This window comes from Sorex araneus, chromosome 5 (assembly GCF_027595985.1).
Source record: "Sorex araneus isolate mSorAra2 chromosome 5, mSorAra2.pri, whole genome shotgun sequence".
In the NCBI taxonomy this organism is placed as follows: Eukaryota; Metazoa; Chordata; class Mammalia; order Eulipotyphla; family Soricidae; genus Sorex; species Sorex araneus.
The window spans coordinates 151,292,655-151,304,762 of NC_073306.1; the positions used below are offsets into that span (position 1 = coordinate 151,292,655).

The 12,108-nt window shown below is 44.9% G+C and overlaps 1 protein-coding gene across 4 annotated transcripts; it reads left to right on the forward strand.

Annotated features, from left to right (window-relative positions):
* The first annotated feature begins 1,119 nt into the window (after positions 1 to 1,119).
* FAM200B (family with sequence similarity 200 member B) lies at positions 1,120 to 11,219 on the forward strand. Of its 4 annotated transcripts, XM_055140158.1 has the most exons (3): positions 1,120 to 1,188; positions 5,096 to 5,139; positions 7,753 to 11,219. In XM_055140158.1, the coding sequence occupies exon 3, from the start codon at positions 8,488 to 8,490 to the stop codon at positions 10,471 to 10,473; it is 1,986 nt and encodes a 661-aa protein (XP_054996133.1). In that variant the 5' UTR covers positions 1,120 to 1,188; positions 5,096 to 5,139; positions 7,753 to 8,487; the 3' UTR covers positions 10,474 to 11,219. The 4 variants fall into 4 exon arrangements, with proteins under 4 accessions (XP_054996133.1, XP_054996131.1, XP_054996132.1 ...); XM_055140156.1 differs by lacking the exon at positions 5,096 to 5,139 and having other exon boundaries at positions 1,129 to 1,188; XM_055140157.1 differs by lacking the exon at positions 1,120 to 1,188 and having other exon boundaries at positions 2,045 to 5,139.
* The last annotated feature ends 889 nt before the right edge of the window (positions 11,220 to 12,108 follow it).

The following is a 12,108-nucleotide window of genomic DNA, read 5'->3' on the forward strand; positions in this document are numbered from 1 at the left end:
TGTGCACGCAGACTTGACGTCAACATTGCTGACCCCACGGCAAATCAAAATAAAGGATTCAGTAAGCAGGGCTCGGACAATAATCATTGCTGTAAGGAAAATGAAATGACATGCTTGGCAAATAAATACAAAAAGTCATATGTAAAGAATGTTAAATAACACACATTTTACATATCCTAGGTATATTGAAGGTATGACTATAAAATAAAATTTTATGAAAACAATTCTAAAACTATCACTTTTTAATCTGGAAGTTGGGACAAATTTCTTAAGACATAAAAGGGGATTAGCTAGGAAATCATTATATGACCTCCTATGGATTAAAAGAAAACATTCCCAGACTTCCAAGGTGATGCTTGAGAGCAGATCGTCCATGAGGGCCCCCCAAACAAACCAACAAACAAAAATAAAGAATACAACATTAGAATTATGTCAGCTAAAATTGCACTATATATTTATTTAGGTGCTGAGGAACATGAATTGAAAAACCAAGTATAGAACAATACAGAAAATATAGTGACAGGAGGGGAAATGTAAATGTATATTTGCAAAAAGCACGGACGATAATGAAGGCAACTAGTAATGACACAGGAGGATCAGTTCTGGGGAGGGAGCCCAGGAAGGGGGGATCTTCTCATACTTTCTCGGGCAACACATAAAGCTCCAAGTTTAAAAACAACAACTAGGGTTGGCGTCCAGCAACCTCAGCACAACACCAACAGAATAAACAGCCATAAAGCTGTAATACTAAAAGTGGGGGGAACCCCAAAACTAGTCAGCGTGAGGGAAAGAAATTCTGCACGGCGTGAAACCTCTGGCGAAAATGCAAGCGTCGGGCAGAAATTAACGTGCCCCCGCCCACGATTTCCATAAATCAGCACGGAATTGCGGAGGTCGAAGGTCAGTGGCCGCGGAAACCTCCCCGCCCCCCACCTCCCACCCTCGGCCCCGCGTCCTTCCAAACGCCAATCGCGTTCAAAAAGCCCCGCGGGACCAGGAAACCCCGCGAGACCTCCGGAAGAGCCGCCTGCGCGCATGCGCGGAGCCGGGCGCGCGTCCGGCTCCGGCGCCGAGGAGGTCGGGTGAGGGGGGTGGAGCGCGGGAAAGCCGGAAGTGGGGTGGAGGGGGCGGGGCGGCTGAGTGGCCGCTGGAGGGGCGAGCTGGGGCGCCCGCGGCGCTCGGCTGCAGGTGAGCGTGAGCGCGGTGGGGGTAGGTCGGGCAAAGGCAGACTCTGGGGGCCGGGCCGGGGGCGGGCGGCCGGGAGACGGGCCGGGTCCGAGAGGGGCGGGGCGAGGAGCCGCGCCGCCGGCCCCAGTGGCCGTGGGGTCCGGCCGAGGCTCCCGCCAGGCCCTGCCCTTCGCGCCTGGCAGCCCGCGGTGCGTCCCGACGGCCGAGAACGAAGGCGCCGAGACTCGGACCCGTGAGCCCGAGCCCCTCGGCGGGCGGGCCCGGAGTCCCCCAGCAGCGGCCCGCCTGGCGTCACCTGCTCGGGAAAGAGGAACTGTGCCCGCCGCCCCCGGGGCTCGCCCCCGACCCGAGGAGCCCGAGCTCTGTGTCGTGCCCGGCCCCGCGCGCCCCCTCGCCGTGCCGGTCTCTGGGACTCGCCGCGTGGCGCTGCTGGGCGGGTCACCGGAGTGTTCTTCCGCGGCCTGCCGGTGTGCTTTCACAGGAGTGCAGCAGTGTCTCTCCATCTATTTGTTTTTTCTTTTTGCTTTGTATCTCTAGTGCCCTTGACACGATCAGGTCGAAGGGCTGAATGCCGTAACATTAGAACTGAATTATGTTTTAAACCATCAATATCGTTTTGCTTTTTTGCTTTGTTAGAGATCCTAGACCCCGGACGGGTTCCTCACTGGAGGCAGTGTGGCACGAGGACAGGAGAACGGACCTTAGGGACCCGAGGGCCCTAGCGCATCTTCCCAGGGAGCTAAGCAGGTTGTAGTTCCTGAGCACCACTGGATATGCACACACACACACACACACACACACACACACACACACACACACACTCACAGAGCCATTTTTTGAAAAGGGCTTTTCCTCCGCAAGAGGGGGACAGCGGAGGGACAAGCCTTAAGCTAACTCTCCCATGAAGATGTCTGGAATTTTTTAGGCGGAAGGAGGGGGGGTGTCAGCACACAGGCGCCAGCCTCATCACTGCCCATGTGCGCGTGCTTCTTGCATTTGGTGTTTAGAAAATGATGTCTGGCCAGCTCTTAGGTGGAGATTTTATTCTGATTAAGTTGGCGGGGTAGGGAGGGCAGTTCCAACCTGGAGGGAGCTTGGAAGGAAGCAAACCAGGGTAGAAGAAAGTTCCAGACAGGTGCCACACGCAGCTCTAGCTGGCGGTGGTTTTGAGACCGTTTTTGGTTGGTGAGGTTTCTTTCTCGGTCTGTGCCATTTCCCAGCCAGCAGTGCAGGTCTCTTCCTGAGGGCACTTTAGTTCCCCAATTCTTTGACTGCCTGGAATATAGGAGTTCTTAACGGGAAAGAGCCTCTTCTGTAACTGATTGGGGTTGATGGTGGAAGGGGGTTGGAAACCTCTCTCAACCTGATTAATTTAAAATTTGGTGAAAGCTGGAGCTCTTAGAGATGTGAGCACCGGGGAGCTTAAATTAGCATTAACTACCTGAAACCGGCAAGTCTGGTTCATGAGATGTGTGAAAAATGAGCTGTAAGAGAGATACTCAGGGTTTCAAGAGGGATGGAACCAGGGGTGCTGGGGAGGGCGGCTCGGGTTGCCGTCTGGTCACCAGTGACTGTTACTCTTCCCAACTTGGCAGAACCAGCCACTGTTCATAGCTCTCTTGGCTATTGACTTGACATTGGCCAGTGGTGTTACCCAGTTGCTACATGCAGACCCCACCGTCCACAGCTCCAGAGGGTCAGGAGTTCTCCTTGTTGTCTGAGACTATATTTGCAAGGACCTCAGGGGCACGTGGAGTTGATCAGGGCTGCCCTGGGTCAACTGTGTGACCAGTTTGCTGAGAATAGGGAGTCGGCAGGCCTCTGCAGGTCCTGCGTTCCCAGCACTGTTCTGCCATCTTACAGGGATGGCGCCTCTGGGCTGCATATAACTGTGCTCTAAGACACCTCATTTCCAGCATCACCACAGCAAATACACGTTATCCATGCAAGAGTAAGCTGTTTCTGATCAGTTCCCAAAGACCAGAGGCTAGTGAGGTGTGAGCTGTGCTTCACAGGATACCCATCCCTCGGGCGCAAACTGGCATCGAAGATTCTCCAGGTGCAGGTGTGCAGAGTCCCAGTGACACCCTGGGAAAGTTGCTCAGGGTCTGGCAGCTAGTGGAGAGAGGTCCCTTCCATTGGAAGAGAGACTCTTCATCAGAAGGCGTAAAATCAAAGACCACAGACTAGCAGTAACAGAATGGCAAATCAGGGGCCTTGGAAGGTAACCCCAAACGAGACGAGGTGCATACTTGGTCAGGGACCGTCTCCTGGCATCCAGGAGGTTTGCAGCACCTCCCTTTATTGTCCTAGAGTCTCCCTTGTCTTTGCCACCAGAGGTCTTGGCAGCTGGCATGTTCCCAACCCTGAGCCATTGAGTCCAGAGCAGAAAAGTACAACTGGCTGCAGGGTTGGCCTTGGTTTTTGAGTTTGTCCTCTTGAGTTATTCCCTAACTTCCACATGCTTTGAAGTCTTATGTAGACCGAGAGGCCCCAGGGCCCTAGCCTCGCCATATTTGGGGTTTTTCTCGTCAAAGGCAGCCTGTTCCTTCCATCTCCGGCTCTTCCCTCTAAGAGTCCCATGTAAAAATTTAGCTAGCTTGCCTGTTCCCCTGGAGACCTCAGTTGGCACCTAGTTTGCCGGGGCTGGCAGCCAGGATCCATGAGTTAGGACAGATTAGATCCAGGAGTTAGGACAGATTCCAGATGTGGCACCTTCCACATGGACACTTGGGATTTATTGGGGGAAGAACTTAGCACTTTATCCTACCAGAAGTTGAGCTTTTTAGGGGAGGGCCTCCCAGGTGGCACTCAGCTGACCTGGGGGTCAGTCCTGGAGATACGTAGCCAACTGGGCTAGATAGTTTAGTGTAGGGAGGCCACTGGGCTACACCTTTAAGATAACTGGGGTGCTTCCCGGGCTACTGTCCAGCAACACTGGGGTTTTATTTATTTATTTATTTGTCTGTTTGTTTGTTTATTTAGGTGGGCTGGAGCGATAGAGCAGCAGGTAGGGCGTTCACCTTGCATGTGGCCGACCAGGGTTTGATTCCTCCGCCCCTCTTGGAGAGCCCGGCAAGCTACCAAGAGTATCCCGCCCGCACAGCAGAGCCTGGCAAGCTACCCGAGGTGTACTCGATATGCCAAAAATAGTAACAGCAAGTCTCACAATGGAGATGTTACTGGTGCCCGCTTGAGCAAATTGATGAGCAACAGGATGACAGTGACAGTTATTTACTTGGGTTTGGGGACCCCACCCAGAAGTATTCAGGAGTTAGTCTTGGCTCTATCCTCTGGAGTGACTCCTGGCAGTGCTCTGGGAATCATGTGGCCTGGGCATCTAGCTGAGCTCAGCACAAGTGCTGCAAGTCCCTTTTCTCCTGAATTCTCTCTCTGGCCCGTGAATAGAGCTTTCAGTTTCAGCAGCTGAATCTTGCTGAGTCTGAGGCAGTCAATAGATGAATTTTTTTTCCCACTGAAAAGCAAAGAGCCTTGAGAGGCTGGGTGAGGGGAATACAGAAAAAGGTACCTCTGGTCAGGAATAGTGAACCTGCCCACCTGCACGTTGTGTGTCATGAGCTGCCTGGAGATTCTCCACAGCCCGCTGTTTGCAGTGGGTTTCTGCATGGGGAGGCCCACGGCCAATCATTTCCAAAGCTGCCACCTGATCCCTCTCAAGGCGCCGGGTTTCAGAGAGTGAATTTCCTCCATGGGAAGTCACCCCCAGGCTTCAGGTCTTTACAGGTGAGACATTCCTTGCTGGGTCTGGGACCAAGTCCCAGATAGCCGGGTCTCTGATTTTGGACCAGGTCAGGAAGAGTTGTGGTTCCACGTGCGCTCTCCTGTGTCTGCAGCGGTGGGATTTGTGTTGTTGGTAATCACCGCTTGCACTTCTTGCTTTCCTAAGGCGATGGCTGCTCCTAGCTTGCTAAGAAGGCCCCTCCCACACAGGTACGTATGAGAAGGAGTGTAAGGAGTGTGTGCCTCACGGTAAGGGGGAAGGTAAGGTGCCGGGCCTGAGACTGGCTTTTCATCACTGCAGCAAGCGGTGGACAGGGGCCTGGCAGGCCAAGTAGGTGGCTCCTGTTTCCAGTGGAAATTCAGTTTTCCTCTCTGCTGTGCCCACGGCCTCCCAAGCTCCCCGGGGTAGGCGGGGTGGAGGTTGTAGGGGAGCCAAGCTGGTCTTTGGCCTTACTATTCTGTCGGGTTGGTTTGTCCCTCCAGGAGAGCTGCAGGCTGGGGAGTAGGGGTTTGGGCATTGTGGTTTGCAGTGCCGAAAGGTTATCAGATGTAAGATGTATTCCTTTACCTACTTTTAACACTCAGTTCTTGTCCAGTGTGATCATTTCCAACTATTGTTGTCATAGGGGTCCCTTCTCTATCTTACCTACCCTTAACTGCACACACATTCTTGGTAGATTCCAACCACTGACCAGTCCTCCTAGCCCTGTTTTCCCTGGCCTTGGATATTAAGCAATTTATCTTGAAGTAGGATACTTTTAATGGTTTATTTGGGAGGGGGTAGGGTGTTGAGAATTGAACTCGGTCTCATTCATGCAGAGCATGTATGGTACCACTGTGTCCCCAGCTACTGTTGATCTTATTTAAAGAATGTGTTTAACTGATTTTTGTCTCACATGTGAAAAATGGTACAAATACAGTTTAGCAATTTACTTTTCACTCACTCATAAAAAAGAGAATTGAAAGTGCCATTAATTTTTATTTGTTTTTTCAAATACAATGAGTACCTGCCATGTAAAAGCACTCTACAAAGATTTACTAGTAGAAAATTAAAACCTAAATCATGTTATATTACTGGATTAATGACAGCGTATGAGAACCTTTCAACCACAAGTATGTAGATACCTTAATTAAAATTCTTTCCTATTGGATAGCTAGGTTAAGTGTACAGTTAATTAAGGAGCATTATTGTTCTGAAATGTGGTCTTAAAGCCACAGCATTTGACCTCAGTGCACGTCTTCAAAGTTTGGGCCAGAAAGACCCTTTTCAGCAGAACCCCTCTGGATTATAGAACCATTTGGTGTAGGGGCTGGAGAGAGAGTACAGTGGGAAAGGCCCTTTATCTTTGCACGAAGCTGACCTGGGTCCTCTCCCTGGCACTTTAATCTGGTCCCCCAAGCCCACCACAGCAGTGATCCCTGAATGCAGAACAAAAAGTAACCCTTGTATTTCACAGGCATGACCCCAAAAGAGTCGTATACTTGCTTCTAGTCTGAGTTTCTCTTCTTTTTTTTAAGTTGTTCATGATGATTTATTACATTCAATATTCCAAGTCCAGTGCCACCACTGTTACATCTTCCCACTACCATTATTTCAAATTTTTCCAGACACCACCCACGCCTGCTCCAATAACAGATCCTAAATAATTAAATGGTTATTGGACTAAGGAAAACACTTTGATATTCTGACACAGAATATTCTGAGAAACAGAGGATAAAACCTTCCCTGCTATGCAGGTTGGGAGGAGGTGAGTCAGAAGTAGAGGCAAGTCAGGTAGATAGTTCAAATGGCTGAATGCATGTTTAGCATACAGGATGCTTGGGTTTGATCCTGGGCATCATATGATCATCTGACAGCAAAGAGTCACTTTTGAGTACTTCCAAGTATGTCCCCAAAACAACAACAACGACAATATATATTGTTTATATATGTGTGTATATTATATATTGCCATATATATATATAATATACACACACACACACACATGTACTCCTACTACATATATATATGTACTAGGAGTGGAATGGGAATTTTAGTTTTCCATGGAAGGAAATTATGAGCCAGGGTAAGCAGGCTAAGCATAGTTAAGATTGGCTGGTGTGAATAACTTCACCACCTGTAAGTTGCCTGGTATCTGGCCCCTGGGAGAATAAGGCAGGAGAATAGTGGTGGAGTTAGGAGCCTATAGAGGAGGTCTGATAGTGGGTAGGGTAGGCTCTGAACTGATTGATTTGCTTCTAAAACTTGTGATCCTGTGTAGCTATATACTCTCTCTAGAAATGAGCTGACCTTGAGAAGGACAGTCTTTCCCTGGACAGAGATGCTTAGCTGCAAGAAAATAGTTAATATAAGCTTTCCTAACAGAATCATTAGCACTATCAGATGTATTGAATTTCTAATTAACATTAAAGACTTTTGCCCTTTCTTCCACAGTGAAATAACTTGGTAGGAAAGGATATAAGGAAGTGTGTCATGTTACAGTGATAAGATCCAGCTAATATCAAGGAGTAGTGCAGTAATTAAATCCCAGATGGTCAAGGCCCAAAGTGAGCTAAGAGGAAGTATATGTGATGAATGAACGATCTATCCTGACTTGCTGTATTCAGCTTTATTACTGTGCGGCTTCTGTGGCTGACTTCTGGCGATTGCAATTTACTGGTTTTTGGTAGAGAAAGACCCTAACTAATCCCATGTAACATTGATGAGAAGAGCTACAGACTTCTGTACCCATGATCTTGAATGTCATGAAGATCCCAGTAACCTGCAGTAATATTGCTGTATACTATAAACCCTTAATATCCTGTCTCTGGTCTTATTCCCAGGTCAAGAATGAATTCCAAGCAATTTCTAAAACTCTTTCATCAATCTTACCTTTAGTTGACTTAGCCTCGGAAAATCTCATTGGATCTTCACTAGATGAAACAGTAACTGACACTTTTAAGACCTCTAACCATCAAAAAGTATTAGGGATGAAAATCTAAGATACATTCCTACCACTTTAAGGAAGTTTTGGTGTGAGCAAACAGTCTAGCAGATCAGCTTCTTTCTTTGATTATCAAGGCACTAACTCAGCTGAGGAGAATGCCTTTATAGCAGTGTTTTTTTTACATGAGTCTCACCTATATTACATATGTCTCACAGGAAAATCAAATCTGTGAGTCACAATGAACATTCTTTTAAAAGAGTAAAATATAAAACATCAGAGTACACCAGTCTTTTGCCAGCATCTTGCACATTGCAAGGAATGCTAAGGTCAATTTTATTACGTGAGAAATATGATTGATGGAGGGAATTTAGAATATGTATTGATTATGAAACTTTCAGTGATTTGATCACTGGAGTCTGGTTTTTATTATAACAAGGATGAGTTGCAGTCTAGTTTTATTTCACATTTGCAACTAAATGTGAAGTCTGAGGTATTCAACTGTGATTTGGTTACAAACTGCATTTTTTAAGAAAGATGTTATCTAGGATATATACATATACTTTTGAATCAATGGCAATTATAAAACCTTATTTCATGGCATTCTAATCAGCTGGTACAGATTACCTTTAAAATGGATTCTTTCTTTAATAAAAAAAAGAGAAATAATGAAGTGAAATATGCAGAAGCATGTTCAAGTTCAACCATTGGATCTGGAAGTGTGCCTGATGAAAATAGTGAGAAAAATATTGGCTCTAATATGCAAATGTCAACTTCATTTGAGCCACATTTTAAGAAGAAAAAGGCAAATATAAGACGTTACAATGAAGATTATTTAAAATATGGTTTTATTAAGTGTGAGAAACCCTTTGAAAATGACAGACCTCAGTGTATTATTTGTAATAACGTTCTTGCAAATGAAAGCTTAAAACCTTCAAAATTGAAAAGGCATTTAGAAACACAGCATGCTGAACTTATTGATAAGCCTCTTGAATATTTTCAAACAAAGAAGAAAGACATAAAGTTAGCAACACAATTTGTTAGCTGTTCTCCTGCTGTTAGTGAGAATGCCTTACTATCATCATATTTAGTGGCATACCGTGTGGCAAAAGAGAAAATGGCTCACACCACTACTGAAAAGATCATTCTTCCAGCATGTTTGGATATGGTACGTACAATCTTTGATGATAAATCAGCTGATAAATTAAAAACCATACCTAGTGATAGCACAATATCTCTCCGAATTTGTACTATTGCCGAACATTTGGAAACAATGCTTATCACTCGGTTGCAGTCTGGTATAGACTTTGCCATCCAGCTTGATGAAAGCACTGATATTGGAAACTGCATAACACTTCTAGTATATGTCAGATACGCATGGCAAGATGATTTTATGGAGGATTTTTTGTGTTGTTTAAATTTGACCTCACACCTAAGTGGATTTGATATTTTTGTGGAATTAGAAAAACATATTGTTGGACAGCATAAGCTGAGCTGGAAAAACTGCAGAGGAATAACAAGTGATGGCACAGCAAGCATCACTGGAAAACATAGCAGAGTAATTAAGAAGTTGCTCGAAGTTACTAACAATGGTGCTATGTGGAATCATTGCTTTATACATCGTGAAGCTTTAGTGTCCAGAGAGATTCCACCAAAGCTCATGGAAGTACTGAAAAATGCAGTGAAAGTTGTTAATTTTATTAAAGGAAGCTCACTGAATAGCCAGCTACTTGAAACCTTCTGCTCGGAGATTGGAACGAATCATACCCACTTACTGTATCATACCAAAGTTCGGTGGTTGTCTCATGGGAAAATACTAAGCAGGGTTTATGAACTCAGGAAAGAGATACACATTTTTCTCATTGAAAAAAAATCTCATTTGGCAAGTATTTTTGAAGATGACATTTGTGTCACGAAATTAGCATACTTAACTGATATTTTTGGCATTCTTAACGAACTGAGTTTAAAGCTACAGGGGAAAAATAATGATATATTTCAACACATAGAGCGTATCCAAGGATTCCGGAAGACATTATTGCTCTGGCAAGCGAGACTTAAAAGCAGTCGTCCTAGCTATTACATGTTTCCAAGGTTTCTGCAACACATTGAGGAGAATATTATTAATGAAAATATTTTGAACGAAATAAAATTAGAGATACTGTTGCATCTTACTTCTCTATCTCAAACGTTTAATCATTTCTTTCCAGAGGAGAAAATTGAGACATTGAGGGAAAACTGTTGGGTAAAAGATCCATTTGCTTTTCGAAACCCAGAGTCAATAATTGAGTTAAACTTGGTGCCTGAAGAAGAGAATGAATTATTGCAGCTTAGTTCTTCATATACATTGAAGAATGATTATGAAACGTTAAATTTATCTGCGTTTTGGATTAAGATAAAGGAAGATTTTCCTTTGTTAAGTAAAAAGAGTGTCCTCTTATTATTACCATTCACAACAACTAGTTTGTGTGAGCTAGGGTTTTCAGTTTTCACCCAATTAAAAACAAAGGAAAGAAATGGATTGAATGGTGCAGCAGATATGCGGGTAGCATTATCTTCCTGTGCTCCTGACTGGAACGAGCTTGTAAACAGACAAGAACATCATCCCTTTAAATCAGTCTGACTCGGTATTTGGTTTTGGTATAACTGATTTTGTGATAATTTTCTGTTCTATTTAAGTGTTCATATCACATTCTGTACAAATGTTTTGCTTTGTGTTATATTTAAATACAGATAAAATAATGTAATTTGTTCATTGAATAAAAAATTTAATGAACTATGAGGATGTTTGTGATGCAAAAGGATCATTCTGTGGTGAAGCTTATGGTCTGTGTAGGAAGAGAGACAGCAGTGTGATACTAAAGAGTTAATAAATGCTCTAGAAAGAGTTCTAATAAAAGAGATCAGGAGAGAATTTGGGAACCAAGTAACTCATGAAACACTTTGTAGGGTGTCTGGCTTTTTGTATGTGAAGTGGAGAGTCCTGATCTAAATAAGGTCTTGGAAGACTCACTTCTAGGAAGTGGAGAGATTGTACAGTGGGGAGGGCTCTTACATAGCACTCAAGTCAACCTGGGTTTGATCCCCGCCACCTCTTGTGGTCCCCTGAGCCCAGCCAGGAATGATCTGAGTGTAGAGCTAGAAATAAGACCTGAATACTGGCAGCTGTAGCCAGAAAAAAATTCTTTTTTCTTTTTTTTTAACGGCAGTTGTGCTGCATTAAGTGACTTCTGTAAAGAAATCTTTAACCTGCTTATATAGTACATCCACTATTCTTCCTTTCAGATTTGCTTTATACCTTTCAGCGTCTGTACTACAAACAATACTGCCTAAAATGAGAGAGAGAGGAGAGGTACCTACCATAAAGACAGGCTGGGGTGGGAGTTGTAGGGGGGAGGTGGTGGGAAACTGGGGACATTGGTGCTGGGAAGTTACACTGGTGGAGGGATGGGTGTTGGAACATTGAATGACTGAAACCCGATCATGAGCAGCTTTTTAATGCTCTGTTACGGTGATTCAATAAAATTAAAAATTAATATTTGGGTTTTTTTTTTTTTTTGGCTTTTTGGGTCACACCCAGCGATGCTCAGGGGTTACTTTGCACTCAGAAATTACTCCTGACGGTGATCAGGGGACCATATGGGATGCTGGGAATCGAACCCGGGTTGGCCGAGTACAAACGCCCTACCCGCTGTGCTATCACTCCAGCCCTAAAAATTAATATTTAAAAAAAATCTGGGGGAACAAAATTTAAAAGATTTGGTTGTATGTAATTTGCAATGATTTTTTTTTTTTGACTGCCAGTTGCATCCAGGAAGGAGAGGGCATTAGTTTACAGTAAGGGATGCCTTAGAGCATTGCGCCCACCTCCCAAATGCTTAAAAGCAGATTTACTGATGGGCAAGAGTCAGCTTCCATGGAGACATATCCTCCAAAGATCAATATTTTTTCTCTTCTCCATTGTCCAGCGAGGCCAAGTTCACTGAAGTCAATCTCCAACCATCCCTAGCACTGGTCCCTTCTATTCTCCCTCCTTTTTCCTTTAAACCACCCTAAGCGAAGAAAAGTGGGAAGAATTTTGGGTTGATTTTGTGCTCCTGGATTTGCAAAACAGAGGCCTCAAATAAATATTACTTTTTTTCTCAGTCTCTGTGCTTTTCTGTGTGTCACCGGACTTTGCTCCCAGGAAGAGAAATGATGGAGAAACTCCTACCGAATTTCCCGGACTTACCATAAAGTCTAAAGTTGACAGGATAAC

Bases quoted from the DNA above. Each gene is read 5' to 3' on its own strand.
- FAM200B (XM_055140158.1), top strand. From the start codon at position 8,488: ATGGATTCTTTCTTTAATAAAAAAAAGAGAAATAATGAAGTGAAATAT.